Raw genomic sequence first — 20,520 nt, 5'->3', positions numbered from 1 at the left:
TAGGCAGTCTTGTGGCCCTTCAGAACTGGGAACCCTGAGCAGTGCAGCAGTGAGTGGGCACTCGCTAAGAGTGCAGCAAGTCCCAAGTGCAGAAAAGTCAACCCGTTTTGGTCATTCAAGCTATTACAGGATTTTTCTCAAAAGAAAACAACTCCACACATGATTACTGCTGGAGAGACAAGATGTTCAGGCGGGGCCTGCTCTGCTCAACTGCAACGCAGTCACCGACTCCACCCCGTGCATCGGTGTACCAGCCCCTGTCACCGCCGGCGGGGAATGGCGTCGGGCCGCGCAGCGACGCGGAAGGCCGGCGGCGGCCCCGGTAGCGCCGCCTCTGGCCCGCGGTCTCGCCCTCGGCCCGGCGGTGCGGGCCCGGTGCCTCCCCGGCCCGGCGGTACCACCGTGTCCTGGCAACAGCGCGCCCCGCGCTGGCGTCACCGGCCCGCACCGGGAGCCGTCGCTCCTGCGCCTGCGCCGCTCGCCGACTGCCGAGGCGCGGGGGGGAGCGGCTCCGCTCGGGTGCCCGCGGGGCGGCGGCGAGCAGGATGCCGGGGCGCTGGGGTGAGGCTGCTGGCGGGGCCGCGCCGTCCGCGGCCCCTCGGGGGTTGGCGCGCGGCCCGCAGTCACGGCGCCCTGCGGAGGGCGCATGACCCAGGCCCAGGCCGGGGGAGGCTGTTGGGTGCGGACGCCCCGAGCACGGCCCCGTGGGCTCCCTGAGCCGGGCCTCGCTGCCGCGTCCGTGGGGCGGGACGGGTGGAGCGGGGGGACCCGCGGGGAACCCGCCGGGGCCGGGGGCAGCGGGCGCGCCCTCCCTGCCGCGCGACGGAGCTGTGACGCAGCCGGGCTCGTGCGCGCGGCCTGTCTCGAGCGCGGCCGTTGGGTCCGGGTGACGGTCAGAGGGCCTAACCCTGAGGGGATCCGTGTCCGAGCGGGAGGAGGCCCGTGGGGCAGCCGGTCTACCTGCGTGCGGGCTGTGTGTGAGCTCGGAGAATATACAAAAGGAAATGCTTCTCCAGACATCTTTGTAGGGGGGGTTGGTCCGAAGTTCTGTGGTACAGTCTTTCGTTACTAGTTCAGCAGGCTCCCACGGGGCGCTCGGCTTCCTCAGAAGTGGAGGAGCACACAACTGGCAGATACGGGATGGGCTGTATTTGAGGGGCAAAGGTGGTGGGTGCTGTTGGGAAGTTGTTCTTCAATGCATCTTGTAGGTGTGTGCTCGCCAAGTGTGAGGCCTAGGTAGCAGCAGACGAGATGATTGTGGGATAATGTGGAAGGAGAAAAGTGACTCGATTGGGAGCACATGTGTCTGGGAACAGAATCTGGTCAGAATTCAAATGCTAAATTGGAAGTTTATTTTCCTGGGTTAAATACTGGCTGGGTAGGATGCTCTGATATGACCTCACTTTATGCATGCCGTGTTTTTGTTACACCATGGCAGCTGCACACCATGTTCCTGGGTGGGTTTATGCCCAAATGCAGTTATACCTTCAGTCAGAATGGAGTTCTGTTTCTCTGTGATGTCTCAGAAGGTGTTTGTAATACACCTAGTATCAGTTTATTCCATATTTAAGGTTGATATTCTGCAATTAATTTGCAATTGCAGACCTCTGTCTGTAGAAGTCTTAAAAGGATATGAAACTACTGGTTTGCATTACAAGCAACAAACTCTGTACAGGCAACATTAGTTTGTATGCTCTTGCTCTTTCAAGACAAAGCAAAAAGAAATGTTGGGGGAATGTCAAATGAGAGGGATCAAGGGGAGGAAATGGATAAAGATTCAGAATCATAAGTCATAGGGTAGGTCCTTATGCAGACTTTGGGGGAAAAGGTATGAGTGTATAGAAAAGGAGAGATAAGTTGAAGATAGAGAGTTTTGAGCAAGTCAGTTCAGTAATACATCCTGAAGCTGAGTGTTTGCTGCAAATAGGGAGATTTCTAAATTGGTTTATACCGACATGGATTCCATGGCTTACCAGTTAAATAATGCTGTGAGAGTTCTTGTGATCTGCCAATGTCAGTCTGATGTAAGAAAACTAATTCCTAATGTAATGTCTGTGTATAGACATATGCTTATTTGTAGATATTTTGACTTTCACGTGCACAAATATTTAGGAAAAACAAAGATTGTCATAAATTGCCATCATCATCGTGAGATTTTTTTTTTCTGTTCCATTGGATGTATTTATGTGTGTGTGTTGGAGCTGCTGAAGAATCTGTGTGAAATATTATCTATTCAGTACAGGTATTGCTATAAGCAAAGCTATACATTTTTCATAAGCTGTTAATGCCATATTCCAGTCTCTTCTAAGCATTCTGTTTTGTTTATGATTTGACTGTTGAAGTTGTGTTATTGTAGAATAATTAGACTGGTTAGTGGGTGCCTAAATTCTTACACTAAAAGAAAATAAAGGAGTAGCCATTCTTAAAACACACCAGTGTAACTCTCAAATATTTTTAGCAGAGACTACACGAGTGAATGAGAACTTCTTTCTATGGAACTGAGGTGAAGAACTTCACCATGGGTCAACAAATTTCAAACCACACACAAACCGTAATCAACAAGTTGCCCGAAAAAGTAGCAAAGCATGCCTCTTTGGTTCAAGAAAGTGGTTTCCTAACATATGAAGAGTTTCTGGGAAGAGTAGCTGAACTTAATGATATGTAAGCCTTACTTTATTTCCTTCTTTTTTTCATGTTTTACAGAGACCTTGTATGCAATATATTGCCCAGCGCTGGCTAAGCCAGAACTGGCCGTCTCATTTAGAAATGTTTCCTTCAGTTCTTCGAATTTCTGTAATGGTTATAATTACACTTCAAACCCAAAGCTATTTCTCCTTTTGTAAATTCACTTTTCTCCAGTAGTCTTCTCCCAGCAAGTGTTGCTTCTCTCTTGGAAGTTCACAAGACGTAGATGTTTAGCAGTGTATTTTTGTTAGTGTTACCTGTCTCCCTTACTCTTCCCCACCCCACCAACCACCTAAAGATGGAATGCCACTTTCTCTGCTGGAAGCAGCAACATGAGCCCTATAAAGTTCAGCTACAGCAGGAAGGTAATACCTGAGACACAACTGTTTGTGAGCATCTTTCCCACCTCTGTGTTCATACTATTTGAAACCAGTGGCCAAGAAAATCCCAAATAAAAGGCTGCATACGTAGGATTTTTAGTAACCTGCCTTTTGTTTGACTGATACATGTAATGTAAAAAGAAATGAACAAAAAAAGCAGAATTGTAATTTTCACTCAATATTTATGGTATAAAATGATGTGAAGTGGAAACATACAGGCTGAAAAGAGTCTTTGTAGAGTGTGGCTTTTGGAAGTGCTCGATGTTTAACTATGCTGTGAATTTGTATTCAGTTTAGAAATTTTCTTGTACAGTGTCATAGTTGGATGAATGACCTTCAAGAACAGATAGCTGTCTTCTTGGGTAGACAGATAAATAGATTTTGAAGAACTTTATGTTTTGCCTGAGAATCTAAGTGGATCTCAGGATAATTAACTCCAAAATATTACTGTTATTCAAGCATTTTTTGTTTCTTTACAGTGTTCACCCTGAAAGCAACATGTCTTGTTCAGATTCTTATGGAATAGACCTTGGTGTCTGTGTTCCATTAAAAAAAATACGAAAAATAAAAAATCTCAGGGTCACCTGAAGCTTTCACCTGACTGCTTCGTTATTAGTATATACTAACAAAAATACACCTCGTCTGCATGTGTTGGTACTTGCATGGTTTTTTTCCGTGCATGACAAGGATATAACCTTTTTAGATTGGACCACAAAGTTGTATGATTACTGTAATAACCAATGAAAGTATATATAAATTTTCTATAAAGCACACTTACTTGCTGATGCTGCATCAAAAAACTTGCACATCATTTTCTGAAATTTACTGTGCAATTTTAAGTAAAATGGACTGTGTATTTTATATTTCATGACATGCTAAGAAGGTCATTAGTCTTTAATTTCATGTCTCTGGGCAGTATTGGTAAAATCTCTTTAAGGATAAAGAGCACATAGGTGAACAATAAATACCAGTGACTGAGGTTGCTGATCTTCGCGTGTCTAGCACATTTTGTAAAACTGATGTTTCTTTATTTCAGTACTGCAAATTTGGCTTCATTTTGTAAAACTGATGTTTCTTTATTTCAGTACTGCAAATTTGGCTTCTGGACAAGACAAACATCTGTTATTTGAAGTGCAGCCTGGTTCTGATTCTTCTGCGTTCTGGAAGGTGATCGTTCGGATAATATGTACTAAAGTAAGATTGTTTAATATTTTAATTTAGTGGGATTTTTGTGTACAGATTTTTGAGGACTGTCACTTTTACTGATAAAATCCAACACCTTCATATATTTTGAGTCTATATTTTTATAAAGGTGCTACACTCAAGGATACTATTTGAGATAAATTAAGTCTAAATTCTAAGTTTCTGCAAAAAGCAGATTAACAAAAACATTTTCATAACTAGATTTAAAGGAATTATACCTTTCAGTGGAATGCTTACAGCATGTTAATTATCAGTTCACATGATTTGTGTGGTCAGGTTATGGTAATCAAATAGTACAGCCACCCACCTGGGAACTATATAGTTTGGTAGTTTTAGAAGATAGTCAGCAATTCTAAGCATTATTAGCTGAGCTAGTGTAACTCTATATATTCCGATTCCTTAGAAAACCAATGTAAAAGGTAAATGTTTAACTTAGTTTGGAGACCATGACAAAAGTTCCTAAGTTTGCTCTTTCTAATGAGATTTTTCCTCTCTGTGTCCTATCAGGTACCATCCTTAAATGGTCCTGAATCCACTGGGCAATCTTAACATGCAGTTTCAACTAAGCCAACTCTCAAACTTTGTTTGAAAGTAACAGTTTGCAATTTTCTGTCCGCTCTTAGTTTTCATTAAGGCAACCATCATTATAAGCTATTTTAAGTTCAAATATGAAGTGACTGGTTATTCTGGGTTTTGTTCTAAATTTAGCCCAGTGGTTTACACATTTGAGTAGTGATGATAATTGTGTTAAAAATACAGTCCTGACTGTGGTATTCTTCACAATGAAACAGTTGTGTTTGCAGGTCTCAGCTCTTACTGAAGCAGACTGCAGTTTGCTAACATAGTGTTAGACACTTGGAAAGGTGGCCAGTGCCATGAGAATTGCAGTGCATTAAAATAATTTTGAGCAATGTCAAGTAAAAATCTGATATGTAATTGTAAGCAATTCTTATATCTTCAGATAAATAAAACAAGTGGCATTGTGGAAGCTTCCAGAATCTTGAACTTGTATCAGTTCGTTCAACTGTATAAAGACATCACCAATCAAGCATCAGGAGTTCTTGCACAGAGTGGTGCTTCTGAAGAAGCTGCTGAGAGTTTAATGTCTGTGTCATCTTGTCAGGCCAGCTTGTGGATGGGAAGGTATTTTGATATATTTTAGCTTCTGACCACAGTTACAATGGATATTTTGGAAATTGTGCGTAAAACCTGAACTACAAACACGGGTGATCAGAACTGCATGCTCTTGGCAGATGCGGACTTTATATCATGACAAACATGAATAGCACACCTTCTCTTTTATCAAAAAACCTGTTGTGTACTTGGGTGAAATTCTGCTGGTGCTATCATGCCTTAGCTTTCAGAACAGTTGTTTTAATCATCAGTTTTGCTATAAACATGGTATAAGTTGCATCTCCTGAATAAGGAAACAGGAGGAAATGGAATCAGCTACAGCTACAAATCTAGGGATTTTGACAGTGTTTGTTTAAACAGATTTTGTTATTGTTCCACTTAAACTTTCTCTTCCTCTTTTACATTTTGGCGTGTGAAAGTTCCCATCTGCTGCCACTAGAAACTCATCAGTTACAGTAGTAATTTACCTTGTAAGACTGGAAAAATGTGAACTGTCTCACACATGTTGACATCCTGCTTTGTTAACTAGAGGAAAAGCAACAGACTGAGGTCAACACCTGCAATAACTTCAGTTCAAACGGAACGTAATAGCAAGAAGCTTGTCACCCTTTCCCTGTGTGGAAATGGTGCTACCAAGAATTCCTTACTTTGAGCTTTCTGAGTTAGTTCAGAATTCTGACTCAGTTTTAAGTGAGACAGAGGTAGGTTTTACAAGAAAAAGTAGTATATGGTACAGTTCTCTATATCAACCACTGAAGAAGCTGGTAGCCAGGTATTTTAACAAAACAGGTTGCTAAGCTATTTAACTCGTTAGAATGTCACACTTGGCTGTTTGAATGAGAAAGGGGTCGGCTCTGTTGTAATTCTGAAGACAGAGCCCAGTGGATTGCAAAGTGTGTTGCTTTTCGTTTAATTTCCCATTTCTTTTGGTTTGGGAACAAATAATGTTAAATTTATTGGCTGTTCTGAGTTACCTAAATGTTCGAAATGGGTAGGAAATAATGAGCATGTTTGGAAAAGCATATTTTCCTGCTCTCACTCAAAGATGCGTGGTTATATTAGAATACACGTATGTCTGGAAATGGCCTTTTATTTCAAACAAACCGACCAAACAAAGAACCCCAGATGGTTATGCAAAACAGCTTCATGTATTGCTAAAGTTAAACAGTAGATACAAGGTTTCAAGGTTTCTTTACCACTTGAGGTAGTTTTAGTGACAAATAACAATAACAGGATTATACTTTTCTAATATGCTGATAATACGCTGGAATCTAGTGAGCTGGTATTTTCCGCTTGTATCTTATCCAAGTTTTTTAAGTCATTGAGAAAAATAGAGGCTGAAGCACCTTCAAGTATTTTACACTGAGGAAATCTTCCGTTTGTTTTTCCATGATATCCTCCCATTTGCCTAAATTATTCTCAGCTTTAGACATTTTTCAGCTCTGCAGGAGCTAGACATCACTGTCCAAAAATAGCAAATACTACCTGTTTAATTATTCTTAACTCCTGGAATAATACCCCATTTCTCTAGAACACCTACTTCCTATTCAGAACATTCCAAATTATCCGTAAGTGCTTTATGCTTTCTGATAGTGAAGAGACAAAAAGCATTTCCTCAGTTTGTCACCCTTGTCATTTTACCATTTCTTCAGAAACTTAGTCCTATGGCTCAGTCTTAGGTTCCAGAAACTTCATAAATAGGGTACCTTTTTAAGTACAATTGCTTTTATATACACCAGCAAATTTCTAAAATTGAAGTGTTATCCAAGGTTAGTACTCAAAGTTGCTTGGGGGAGGGAAATGGAAGGGAGTGAGTCCGGAAAACATAGGGAGCTAATCAAAAGATAGGGTGTTTTTTTTGGAAACCGTTGTCCTCAATGTGTGTGAGTCACACACAAACAATGTGTGTGAATCTGTTTTTCTACAGATTTTTTACTTCATTCTAAAGTAATTTCTCAAAAAGCAATTTGGAAAGGAAACCCTAGGGACCTACTGAATAGTAAAACAAAAGGATATTAATTGCTGTCCATTAGCTGACTAATCTGTACAGTTAAAAATTACTCTGTTATTTGACAAGCTCCCAAGGTACCTAACGAAAAGCGGTCTGGTCAATAGTCATTAAGGGGGGGACTGTCTCTCCTGAAATGCTGTTTTTTCTAAAGTGCTGCCTTTTGTGCCCCAAGTCACAGAAGGGATTCTCAAATCAGGATTTTTGGAAAACCTGAAATTTTCAGAACACTTATCTGTCTGCCTTGGAAGTGAACCATGACTATATGACTATAAAATTAAGGAACTTTACATGTCTAGTGGGGTCAGTGAGAGCTGAGGGTGCTCTGCAGCTTCTGTTAGAAACTTCAGATACACTTCTCTGTTATCGGGGGGGAAAAACCCAACAACTATAACAAAAACAGATAACATGAAAATGACTGTCCCAGGGAGGGATCTAATTTTAAAACTTTTTTCCGCCCAACAAGAACAGCTGTGGTAACAGTCAACTTGGGAGAGACTCCTCATTTGAAGGAACAATCATGAGTGTACTGCAAGCTGAAACCAACCTTTTCAATCTAATGTGCAGTTCAGTTCTTGGCATTTTGATGGCATTTGAAAATAGTGAACATGCATTCTAGTAGCGATCCACTCGACATTCATGTTTTTATTGAGGATATAAGCCAGTACACAGACATTGGCAAAGTTCGTTATGAAATAGTACATCCTGACACTCTGTGAAAGGAAGGCAGATCCTTCTCCTGCCTTTAATGTAAACAGTGTTTCTGTTCTTCTGCCCAGTCGTGTGATATGTAACAGTTTGAACTCCTCACACTTCCTTGTTGATACGAAAAAGGATTTGCATAATCCTTTGCACCACCAAATGCACCACATGACACAAAAAGTAAATGCATATTCTGACTCAGTTTAATTCATTTACTGGTGTTGGTAGCTTGAGGCTATGTCTGCTGACATAGGCTGGAATGATGTGACTCGTCCATTCACAAAATTACACGTTCCTTGCAGATAAGCACAGGTGTTTCCTTGTGTCCATTGCTAATTGTTATGAAAAATATAGTAACTAATATAGTTAGTAGGGCATCAATGTAAAACTTATTAGTTATCTGGGAGAAAATACTGTCTTCTCTTCTGCAGGGTTAAGCAGTTGACAGATGAAGAGGAATGTTGCATCTGCATGGATGGGCGTGCTGATTTAATTTTGCCGTGTGCTCACAGTTTCTGCCAGAAATGCATTGATAAATGGTAATACTTATTAAAGGATATTCATTACTTTATAGTATGTACTGGTAATCTGACATGTTTCAGTTTGGTCTGACAGATTCCTTAGTCCTGTATAATTTAATGTCTGAAGATATTTGCAAGCTAATGTACATATGATACATATGAAGCTTGAGTAAAGTTAGACTGCAGCATAAGGAAAGAAGGATTCCAGAATTTGTAAACATCTTATTAATTTCATTTTGGAAAAAGAGATGTGAAGGTTCTTTTCAGCATTTCTTTTTTAATCTTTTTTTAATCTCTTTTTATTCTCGTAAAATTAAATTATTGTATTGTTGCTGAAAAACTTCTGAAGACAGGGTATATGCTGATGCTGGCATGTGATGTTTCATAAAAATCTCATTAACAGCTTCCTTGTAAAGAAAAAATCAATAGTTTGCAAGATTATGCAAATATCAAAGCAGTTTGGACTGTGTTTTCACTTATGTGGGAAAGAAATACCAGAGGAATTTTTTTCCATACATTATGCTTTCACTTAAATAGCATACAGTTTGCTAATTTGAATATACCAGACTTTTCCAGGAAAAGACTTCTTCTCAATAGCAATGCCTTTCAATTTATGTATAACACATATCTTACAATATGTGTCCAGCTTCATAGTAAACTGAACAGCTATTCAGCTTCGCATCTGTCTGATACACCAGTTGTTGGAAAACTGAGAACAATTCCCTTGCGGAGGAGCGTCGCTCTTCTCTGACCTTGCAGAAGGACCTTCAAGGATTAGGCAGGTGTTCTGGCAGTCTGGCTTTAGGTGATAACAGATGTTCTCATTTAAAGGCTTTTTGGCTAGTTAATGCAAATAATTTTACATTTAAGCCACATAATTTGTGCATAAGAATTTGTTTTGTGGCTTTTTCAAAGGCGTATCAAGGAAGTTAAACATATAACACCACGCTCCCACAAGTTAAAAACATAGTAAAAAACACTGGATGTCAGAGTATAACTAGTCATCTCTTTTCTGGGACATATTTTAACATCTATCTGCAATACAGGGCTTAGTTCAGCAACTGTGGTGGAGAGTGAATTATATTCTGCTTTGGCCAACGAGTCAGCTGCACTCTTGACTAAGTTCTAGTTACACCATTCTTTTTTTTTGTATTCAGTTTTTAAGGTTCGTCTCTTGTTAATCTAGACATAGAACAGAGGCTCCCAGCTCAGAAGCAGAATTGTTTGGGATCCCTGAGTTAGTTAATGGAGGTGGATGGTACCCTGAGGGATCAATTCTAAACTCCAGCGGGTTGAATGACTCAGGAAAAGGATTCCTTTTTATATAGGAAGCTTAGGGGAACTGGTTTCTGAAGCACCTCAGCTGAGTATCTGAAGATAGAAAGAATTAATTAAGACCATGGATTTCTATCTAAACTTTCTGGACAGGTAGCTAGATGCATTCTGTTTAACCTGAGCAAACTTGAGTATGAGGAACGTGACTCCAAATTGTCACTCAAAGAATGGAGATACAATCAGAATTGCTGGCCAATCTTCCTTACAAAGTTTTTAAACAAACAAAAAAAATACAAAAGTGGTCTAATCCAGTTAACCTGATCATTCTTGAAGTTCTCACTGGGTTGATTTTCTTTTGTTTGGGGGTTCTTTTGGCTGTTTTTGGCCAGGAAGTGACCATCAGTGAAAACCACTCATTTCTCTGGCTTCCTAACAGGAGTGATCGTCACAGAAGCTGTCCTGTCTGCCGTCGGCAAGTCACTGGGGCAAGTGATTCTTGGGTGGTCTCAGACGCGCCTACAGAAGATGATATCGCTACTTACATACTTAACATGGTAGATGAGGCGGGCCAGCCTCACAGACCCTGACCCTGGCCAACAAGCTGATCATAGCAGAAGCACCAGAAGCACTCGTTTTCACCAACGTCTGGTTTTACCTCTCATTGCCGTTCTTCCACAGTCTGTCTCTTCTCTTCCTGGCTGCTGCAAACCTACACTGCTCTTTTAAAACACAGGGTATATAAGACAGTGTATGTGCGTGCAGTCTTAGTTATTAATCTGTACTTTCAGTAAACTCTTTGATCATTAACAAGGTTTATTTTAGCAACAACTTTTGATATTTATTAACAGTTCGACTACTAGATGAAGCAATTTCTAACAGCACAACTACAACTGCTAACTGCTGTTTGAACATCAGTGTACTGCTACACAAGATGAACCATGTCAGATGGCTTGACCTCAGAGTTCTTACCCTTAAATGCATTCCCTTTTACTTTTGTGACAAATGTGAATAAAGATGAGTTAACACTAGTGATTATTAATTCGAAATTTTACTGCTGAAACTTGAAGATGTCCCACTGCCTGTTCTTCAGTAGCCAGTTATTGCTGCTTTTAGTGTTTACAGATACTGATTTCAAGCTGATCTGAGTTTTAGTATTAATTATTTTAAATCTGTTTTGGAGAGTGTAGGCAGCTCTGTAAATGTACTCATGCACTTCCTCTTATTCTTCTAACAATATTATCTCTTAGAATATTTTTTTAAACATGATACCTAGCATAGTCTTATTAGCTTGGAAACCTTAAACAGTTTCATATACAATCCTAAAAGAAGTAAATCAATTTCTTTATAGTTTTTTTGATCAAGAACAGCCAAAATTGCTTTTAAACATTAGACATATCTGAAGAGAACAATTTTATTTGCATTAGAGTTAAGGTGTAGCTTAGTCAGATGCTGTGGTTTTATCTGCTTCTCTTGAGTTTTCGAAGTGATGAAATCAGAGTTATAAGGCACACTAAGAGTTATGAGATTATAATCTAAGTAAGGGTGCTGTGCTTTATTTTTAAAAGTGCAATATGCTTTTATGTAGCAGAAAGAAACTTCTACTTTAATAATGTTGCTTGCAGTGAGATGCGCATGTGAAAACTTGGGAAAAGGGATATCATAACTGGAATGCGACTGTATTTCTGTGTCTAGCAGAGTAAAATCTTTAAAGAGCTGAGTTTAGTCTAAAATAAAATGTTAGTATTCAGGAAACCCATCTTAAGCCTCTTTTGCATAAATAGTGTTATGGAAATCAACTGCTATTTTAGAGAGTTAATTTTTTTTCATATATATTAACAAATACTACTCTTTTAGCTTGAGGCTACTGAGTGAGAAATATTCAAGTGTAATATTTCAGGGAATATCAGCATAAATCTTGCTTACTGTAAGACTGTATTTTTAATTAGCATACTTGTTAAAATTCGTTGATGCCATAAGGCTAAGGCCTTTTCTCACAGACAGGTTCTGAACTAAAAGGCACGTGCCTATGTAGATAGATATGCACATTTGGGTTATTTTTCTTCATTTGCTACAAAATAATTTAATTATTTTAGGGACCAGATCTTGGGAATTTCTCACTAATACTTAAGGAACGTGCATAGCATGTGCCACCTATTTGAGCTTGGCTTATGGCACAGTTGTCAATTTTATCATAGGCATTAAGACAGATAAGCAATGAACTCTTCTTGTGTGTATCATCTAAAAGCCAGTATGGCTTAGTGTGTAAATCTGTATTTAACTATTGAAAAATCTTTTTATGAACATATATAGCTTAGAACTAATTTTTTCCCTTTGTTAATCCTTTGATATCAACGAGATACTCTTCAGAAAATACGTGGTTTGTTTGGTTGTATAAAGGCAGTTATTATTTGGGCTGAAAATTGTTAATGGTCAGGGATTTTCCACTAAAACATTTGCAGATATTCCTAGTCACACACCAGTTTGGTTTCTTCTTGCTTTTCGAGCTTGCACTATTCCATGTTCAGAACTTTAAAATAACCTTTGAATTTTTTAAATTTTTTATATCACTGGAACAGAAAGAGCATCTAAATTAAAGCTTCGAGCTAACTTTATTTTTCAAGTATTTCAAGAATTATACTTCTGGACTGAGATTTTATAAGTTGAGTGTCTGCTGAGAACTTACATGACCTTAAAATGTAATTTTGTAAAGATGCAAAAGGGTTGTTAATTGCAGCACAATGACACTTGCAATTACAGTATAAACTAATGAAAAATTATTTAAATAGTGAAAAAGTAAACTTTGTATTCTGTACAGCTTTTTTAAATTAAGTTGCTGTAATTCACACTGCTGTGATGTAGGTACTGTAATGTGTGCCTTGTAAAATACATGTACTGTATGTTTTACGGGATAATAGGTATATTAATACTGAAAAACTAGTAATTTGGTACTGGTTGGTATTAGCTGGTCTGAAGTGCTGCATTTAGCAAACAACTGTGGCAAAGGAATCACATTGGCAGGGACGTGGCGATGGGTTCCAGAAGCTAGGCCCTGAAAATGTGAATTCCTGCAAATGGCTGGTGGTGGGGGCATTAGAAAAACTAAACTTTCTTGTGGTAAGTGAAGATTTCTTACAGGTTTAATGTGAAATTGTAATTTAGGCATTATAGATTGTATTAATAGCTAAGGGCATTCCAGTATATTAAACCTTGTGTATGAACTGTGCAATAAAGTTACTTTGGAAGAAATGTCCAAGTTCTTTTAAACATGAGGAATCTCTTGGCTTTAATACCACAACAGTCTGAAAACTGAAGCTTAATGAAATCAAATTCCATTGTACAGGTGGTGTGGTTAAAAGTGTGCTGTTGGGAGTCACAGAATGTCAGGGATTGGAAGGGACCTCAAAAGATCATCCAGTCCAATCCCCCTGCTGGAGCAGGAACACCCAGATGAGGTTACACAGGAAGGTGTCCAGGTGGGTTTTGAATGTCTGCAGAGAAGGAGACTCCACAACCCCCTGGGCAGCCTGTTCCAGTGTCTGTCACCCTCACTGAGAAGAAGTTTCTTCTCAGATTTAAGTGGAACCTCTTGTGTTCCAGTTTGAACCCAGATGGCTCTTAAACTTGGAAGTGTGATAATAACTAAGTAGCTTAAATGCAGCTCTACAAAAAAGACCCTGATTCTTCTGTTTTTCTTTTGCCAAAACAAATGGACAGTGCTAGGTTAACAGTTGGACTCTAGGATCTTAAAGGTCTTTCTAACCAAAATGATTCTGTGATTCTGCAATGATGGGAATAAACAAACAACTCTACTTAAAAGGACAGTATTGAGGAATAGGTTTCTCAGGGGAAGATTTTTTTCTTTTTGGAGAGGTGGGATTTACTTTTTCCCCAAGCTATTCCATTGTGTTCCTGATAGTATTTCAAAGCTTAAGAATGCTAAGGTTTGGAGTAGTATTCTCAGATTTTTCCTGTTTCTTTAATAAGAATTGAATTCTGTAATTAATGTAACTGTTTCTTCTGTCTAGCTACTTGGTTTATGTGTTTGGATCTTTTGAAGCCAAGTGAAAAATGGGAGAGGAATTCATGAACAGATCAGGAAATTAGAATTGGAAAACTTACCAGTTGACAGACACAGCAGGAGGTAGGTGTTTTTGAGGAATTAACAAATGTTTATAGTTACTAGGTTGCAAGTTTCGGCACCATATTAATGTAACGTGCATGTTTCTCTTCTAGTGGGGAATACCATATTTAATTTATGTGTCTTTCCTTCAAAGAAAATTCTGTATATAATGGTTTTCTAATCCATACTCTCCAGTTCTGGAAACATTAGGCAACTGGTGAGATCTCAATGCTATAGGCTGTTAAATTCCACCCCTGTGTAACTGTATGTGCCAAAAGCATTCTTTTTAGACGGAACATGTCAGCCATGGTTCTTTGTGCTTTGCGTCCTGCTGAATCCTGCAACAGCGGCTGCCTCAGGGAGCCTTAAAGATGCTCGATACGAATGGCAGCTGTATGCTAACCTCTCGGGCCTTAATGCTTGACACTGCATATATATAATTAATTCTTTAATTTTGTATCCACTAAATACACGTGCTCTGTAATGGAAATAATTATGTTGCGATGAATATTACAGTAATGAGTTATTTTCTTTGTTTTTCTGTTAAACCGTCCTTAAGGATAACTTACCATAAGGTTTTATTCTCACCTGGTTTTAAGTGGGTGAATGGAATTCTGCTTTCTTACATGTGTGTCCTAAAAATTAGTAATTTCAAAATGAAATTTTTTTAATTGTCATTTCTTCCGACGTTTGATTCTAAGCCCTAGAATTTATCATGCAGCAACAAGCTCTAAAGATTGATCATTCTTTTCCTGTTATTATGTGTAGCTGAAATTAACCCGAATGGGACAGTGCTCTTCTCCAGTAACCACGGTGTAGGATCAGCAGGTAACGTGTTTTGCTGTGAACAAGACATGTTCCAATGAATGTTATGGCCTGAGGGACCTGACAACACGTTCTGCTTCTGTATCTGAGCTGTCAAGATGTTAATTAGGAGATGATTGCTCACCTATTGCTTACCTCACTAACCTAACAATCGAGGTTAAAATATTAAGCACTGGGCATGGGTTTTGTAGGCCTGAAATACAAAAAAAATAATGGTCTTGTGAACTTGGATGGAACTTTGCCCAGTCTGAATGAAGAATACTATCCAACAGGTAATTAAATGAGCATTCCTCTTTGGTTCAAAATGCTATTTTAAGCTCTAGTTAGAAACCCACCCTTCTGGAATTTGATTGTATGTGGAACAAGGTAGGGTTTTGATACAACAGGCTACGCTTCCATGCTTATGTGGTTCCAACCCACTTTAATAGACCTTCCAAAAATATTCCTGTGAGATGGTAGGTGTTAGTCATGGTTCATCGTTAATGAATCAGCCATGTTAGTGTCTCACCATTACGTACACTATTCTCGGTGCTGCTTAACACTGATACTTAGTGCTTTGAGAGATATGGGGGAGAAATATGCATTCTTCAGTTACAGATGAATCTGTACTCTTGTACTTCATGAGTGCTGCTTGTGTACAGAAATAAAGGGTTTGCATACAGAAAGGGATGCATTTTCATCCTCATTTAAAAATCTTTATTACATTTCCTACTGAATAATTTTTTTCTTCAAAAGTCATCTTGCTGTAGCAGAATATCTATGTTGATATTAACTATTTATTTCGATTTGTCACCTGTTGACTTCTTAATCATGTTATTTTTTTCAGATAAAGCTGTGGTGTGTGCTGCTTAAATTGTTTCAACTGTGGGTGTCAGAGCTGCTTTCCTGCTCCAAAATTCATGTGTTTGACTCTGTTTAATACCAAGCTGAAGCTCCAGGAGGGAAGGGGGCACATCCCCTACCCTAGTGCTCAGAGACCAAGAGCCAGGTGGCAGCTCTGCAGTACAGTTGCACTGCAGGACCTAGTGCAGGGCTTCTGTTGGCACATACCAGAACAGTTGGTTTTCATGAACACAGAATTGCTTCAAGTCAGCTAAACTTTTAGCTCCTCCTAAATATTGCTTATTATCTTCTCTACCTCCACTGTTTTGTTTTGGGTATTTTTGTTTGTTGTGTGTGTGTGTTTGGTTTTTTTTCTGTTTTCATGCTGTGATAAGCCTTAGTTTTGGTTTGGTCTTCTGCACTGCTGACAGTTTAGTTGTGGAGGGTTTCAGTTATACATAAATGCAGAGATTTTGAGCAGCTACAGTTTTATTGAGAGGTATACACATACAAAAAACCCTAACCATATTTTTTTATAATTTATTTATTGGTGTAACGTTTAATGCTTCCACAAGAGGCAAAAGATAAACATCATTTAACCCAGGCACAGAAAGGAAAAGCAGTTTTTACAGACATCCCTGCCCACCACCACCTTTTTCAGACTTGTAGTAGATTTTAACTAGGCAAACAGAACAGAACAGTTTAGCCACAGGTAAAGAACAATTATATGAGAAGACAGGTAGCTCAGGGGTGAGAAGAAAAATTGTACTATCCAGTGGCACAACAAATGCCTTAAGTTTGCTCAAGTAACAGAAGGGAAGAGCATCACTAGAAATTGTTCAGATATGTTGTAAATATCAAACAACCATAATTAATAATTTTTAGGTGAAAGTATAAAATGCTCTGAGCCAGCAGATTTAAGGAAGTCTTGAATAATATTTGAACCTTAACATCAATGAAATTTTGTGAAAACAGGATATTCTCCCATTCTGAAGCAACACCCGCCACGATTACCACCTATGAGGATGTTCCCCTTGTCCGTTTCTGTTTGAGTAAAACATAAGGTGGGGTGTAACCAGGCTTGATCAGGGTGGGGCGGTGTGGAAAGTCAGCCACTGCCCAGTCTTGCATTTGAGTTATTGAGATGTCAGTAACACTTCAACACTGCATCTGCCCTTCATGACCTACATATCCTAAGACTGCAAGGGTGTTTTGAGCAGCCATACCTTAGAACAAAAGTGCGACTTTAAAAAAGAAAAGAAGCTGAAGTTTAAGAACTGAACTTGAGAATCAATAACTCTTGCCTAATTAAAAGATGACCGAAAGAGATGTAGTCGTGGAAGCTTGAGAGGATGTTGGTTTGTTTCCCTAAATATAACACTATTAGCTCAATTTATTTGTAAAAGCATCACACAGGGAAGCACAGAAAGCAGAACGTGTGTGTTATTGTTATTTTTGTCAAAATCCCAGTTACTGTCCGTTAACTGAATATTCCAATCCAGTTTAGTTTTTTTGCTTTAATACGAGCTACAGACATATTAGAACCTGATGTGTTTGAGGTAAGAAAAGCTGAAAAGATATTAAACATACATAAATTTGGTACAGCATTAAGAAAACTAAATAAGAAATGGAAGTGACAACAAAAGCAGCACTAATAGCAATCTTCAGGTGACACAACCCAAGTAAACCGATGTTTATCACAAGAAAATACTTCCAATTCTTCAAACCAAGCATGTTCCTTATTTAACTTGGACACAGGTGCTTTTCTCAGGTAAATAATACTAATAAATTGTTATCAACGTTGTAAGTTGTACTAATGAAAACAAGACATCTGCATTTTATGCAACTAAAATGCTTGAACCACTGTTTTCAAACTTCATCCTAAGAAAATCACACCCGCCAATCCTGATGATGCATTGTATGAGCTGCTAACATTTCTAACAGTGAGGCCAGGTAGCGTTATTGACTAAGAACTTCAGACAATGTTATTATCATACAGTTGAGCTGCATAACACAGTTTCACACAATTTTGAGCTGCACAAGGAATACAAGTACTAGTTAAACAGTGCAGACCTTAGGCCAGGTCGCTGAAGAGCTTAAGTCAGGTCTCCCATCGCCTATCTGCAACCATATGTTGGATGAAGAATGTATGCAATGACTTCAGTTCCCTGTGCGTGACACTGGCTAGCTGTCATAGTGACTGGAGGGCCAGAACTCTGCTCCTGGGCCTTGGTTTCCCTCAGAGCAGCCTTCCTTCCAGCTGCTTCCTAAAGGTCTTTAGGTTTAATCTCCCTTATGGGGTTCTTATAGGGCTGCACAACTATAGGAAGCAATAGGGAATTCCTTCCTCCCCTACTTTGGTGCCATTTCCCTGCAATCACCATTCAGGATAGCAGGTACATGTTTAAAAAAAGTCATTGTAGGTATTGCTTTGAACTGCCCCAGCCTGAGGAAAGAACGTATGTCTTCAATGCAGATATACATTTATGCCATTCGTGAGTAGTTTGATATGGGTGTTGTCACCACTGCTACTTCTGGCTGCATTTACAAGGGAAAGCAAGACCTGATATGCTCTTGAAAGGAAGGATGTAGGTGCCCAAGCTGCAGGAAGAGGACCTGGCCTAAGAAACAGAGTGGCACGAGGTGTCTGATGTAGTAAAACATACAGGGTTCTAGGTCTAGTGAGGCTTGATGGGCTAGTATTCATTATTTCCTTTTTATGCATTAATTCTGAATTACTAAGATGCCTAACCTCCCTCTGTATTACTTTAGCAATACATAGATACTATCACATCATTACCTTTAATCCTTTCTGAATGAGTAGTACTGTCCTAAGAAGGGTGACCAAACAGAAAAAAGGATTGACAGTGATGAATATTCCAGTAGCTGTATTTTACTAGCCGCTCCATCATAAATAAAGAGTTTAACATAACATGAAATGACATATCTCAAGTGGGCTGGCTTCCGCATAAACACCCAGTTTGACTGCTCATTCGATTCTAATTGACTAAAATACAAACAAACACAAATGTGTAAAAATATGTCAGAAGTAGGACCAGAACCCAGGTCTGGAGTTTCTACCGCTGATTCATAAGAACACTTCCTTTGTTCAAGTAAAAAATTTCTTTTTACATGCAACCAAAATTATCTGCATAAATTTCCAACTAATTTGAACTGGCATATCCACTTATCTCCCTTACAAAGCAATAAAAAAGTGTTCTCAACTTTCAAGGCAAAGTTTTCATGATATAATTAGACTCATTATTACAATGTACAATAGTGATGATTTTGACACCATGTTTTCTACTTACTAGAATAAAAAGCATTAATCTGCTGTTCGTCACAGACATCCTACATGACAACAGGAAGTAATTAGTCATTAAACAAGACTACCGGATTTTGGGTTTTCTTGTTTTCCAGTGTAACTGCTGAAACATTAAGATAAAAACTGGCAGAACACCCTCCGGAATGAAAGGGAAGTCTCAGAATTACGCACCCCATACAAACTGCTAACGAATAAGGAGTTAAACTTACAAGTGCTAAATGCTGTGATTGCTACTGAGACCAGCAGGGCAAAAACAGATGTGTGGACACTGTCAGCATCTGCAGAGTCTGGAGGTGCATGTCACAGGTGCGCTATGAATATTCTCTGTTGTCTTCCAAATTCCAATATAGTGTACAGGTAACACAGTATGAAACAAATACTACAGGATTCTGAGTGTGCATTTAATATTTAGAGCCTAACATTTGTAGAAACTGAAATTTTTGCAATGAGAATAATGCAGTAAACGCTAACAGCAAACGCTGTTTACCTTCCACAGATACTCTATTTTTCTCTGTACTGTTCAGTTATGTCTTGGTAGCATCAAAGACAGATGAGTCAATGTTAATTAACATCCTGATAGGAGTGAAATGTTCTGGTTTCTTTGAGTTTGTAACTACTTTGACAGAGTAGAAATCTCTTCTGTTCTCATAGCATCAGACAGGAAACTAAGTTCATTGCAGAGTGTCTCGTACCTGAAGGCCATCCGGATCTGTGCAACATTTGTCTTTCGAATGTCATTTCCCTCAGGCCCTTCTTTACAGTAATTCACCCCTAAGAATTTCTGTTTTTCCTGTGAATGGGATTAAACAAAAAGGAAGAAGTCAGTTCAATTGATCTGGTTTATTGTATAACTGAGTATTTGTCAGTTGAATGACTCCAGTGCAAGTCAAAAGAGCAGCTTCAACCAGCTCGCCAGTGAACTTTACCTCAGAGTCTTAACCAATTTTGGAGATTTTAAGGCCAAAGTTTATATATATAATGAATTACTCAGCAGCACACTCAGTCTGGCTGGCTATAACCCTTTGTGCTAGTGTTCGGTCTTCACTACTACATCTTTCATGTGAGAGGTCACAAAGAGGCTTAGGTTTCTCCTGTTAGTTAAACGTTGCATAAGACAAAAATTAGTAGTTGTCACTAGAGAATGTTGGAAGAAACAACAGACTATACTTGTAAAGCCCCTCCTTGAGAGGAATGTTTGGAAGTGGCATAGAAAAAAGGATGCTCTAAAATAAGTTCTAGAGAAAGCCATGGATGTATAGAATTTTAAAGCCAAACGGTAATTTAATCTTATCTGACTGCCTGTCTAAACCTGAATATTTTCTGTAGTACTCCCTTGTAAGCAAAACCATGTCTTAGGACAGGCAGTTTGTTTTTACCCAATGCAAGATGTATATAAAATTACTGGCAAAGGGATAATTAAAGGTTTGGGACTGGAGACAGAACTGAGTGCAAACAGGCATCTGGCTCTCTACATGTTTTGGGAATTCCAAAACAAAGCTAATGAGAAAAAACTTAACATC

At 39.1% G+C, this 20,520-nt stretch overlaps 2 protein-coding genes across 8 annotated transcripts in view; one reads left to right on the top strand and one right to left on the bottom strand.

Moving 5' to 3' along the window:
* The first annotated feature begins 420 nt into the window (after positions 1-420).
* Positions 421-13,154, top strand: RNF141 (ring finger protein 141). Of its 5 annotated transcripts, none has more exons than XM_065066224.1 (6): positions 421-561; positions 2,462-2,661; positions 4,151-4,259; positions 5,230-5,411; positions 8,544-8,651; positions 10,345-13,154. In XM_065066224.1, exons 2-6 carry the CDS (start codon positions 2,477-2,479, stop codon positions 10,493-10,495), a joined length of 735 nt encoding a protein of 244 aa, XP_064922296.1. In that variant the 5' UTR covers positions 421-561; positions 2,462-2,476; the 3' UTR covers positions 10,496-13,154. The 5 variants fall into 5 exon arrangements, with proteins under 5 accessions (XP_064922296.1, XP_064922295.1, XP_064922298.1 ...); XM_065066223.1 differs by having other exon boundaries at positions 424-561; positions 2,459-2,661; XM_065066226.1 differs by lacking the exon at positions 421-561 and adding an exon at positions 830-1,052 and having other exon boundaries at positions 2,459-2,661.
* A 2,992-nt stretch (positions 13,155-16,146) lies between these two features.
* AMPD3 (adenosine monophosphate deaminase 3) overlaps positions 16,147-20,520 on the bottom strand; it is a 32,762-nt gene continuing 28,388 nt past the window's right edge. For all 3 annotated transcript variants that reach the window (XM_065066192.1, XM_065066194.1, XM_065066193.1), the window contains exon 15: positions 16,147-19,790. In XM_065066192.1, the coding sequence (XP_064922264.1) occupies positions 19,614-19,790 (177 nt within the window). In that variant the 3' untranslated portion in view covers positions 16,147-19,613. The remainder of the gene's footprint in view (positions 19,791-20,520) is intronic.

The sequence above is a fragment of the Columba livia genome, chromosome 5 (genome assembly GCF_036013475.1).
Source record: "Columba livia isolate bColLiv1 breed racing homer chromosome 5, bColLiv1.pat.W.v2, whole genome shotgun sequence".
Classification (NCBI taxonomy): Eukaryota; Metazoa; Chordata; class Aves; order Columbiformes; family Columbidae; genus Columba; species Columba livia.
The sequence above is the reverse complement of the archived record's forward strand: the minus strand, read 5'-3'. Positions and strand labels throughout refer to the sequence as shown.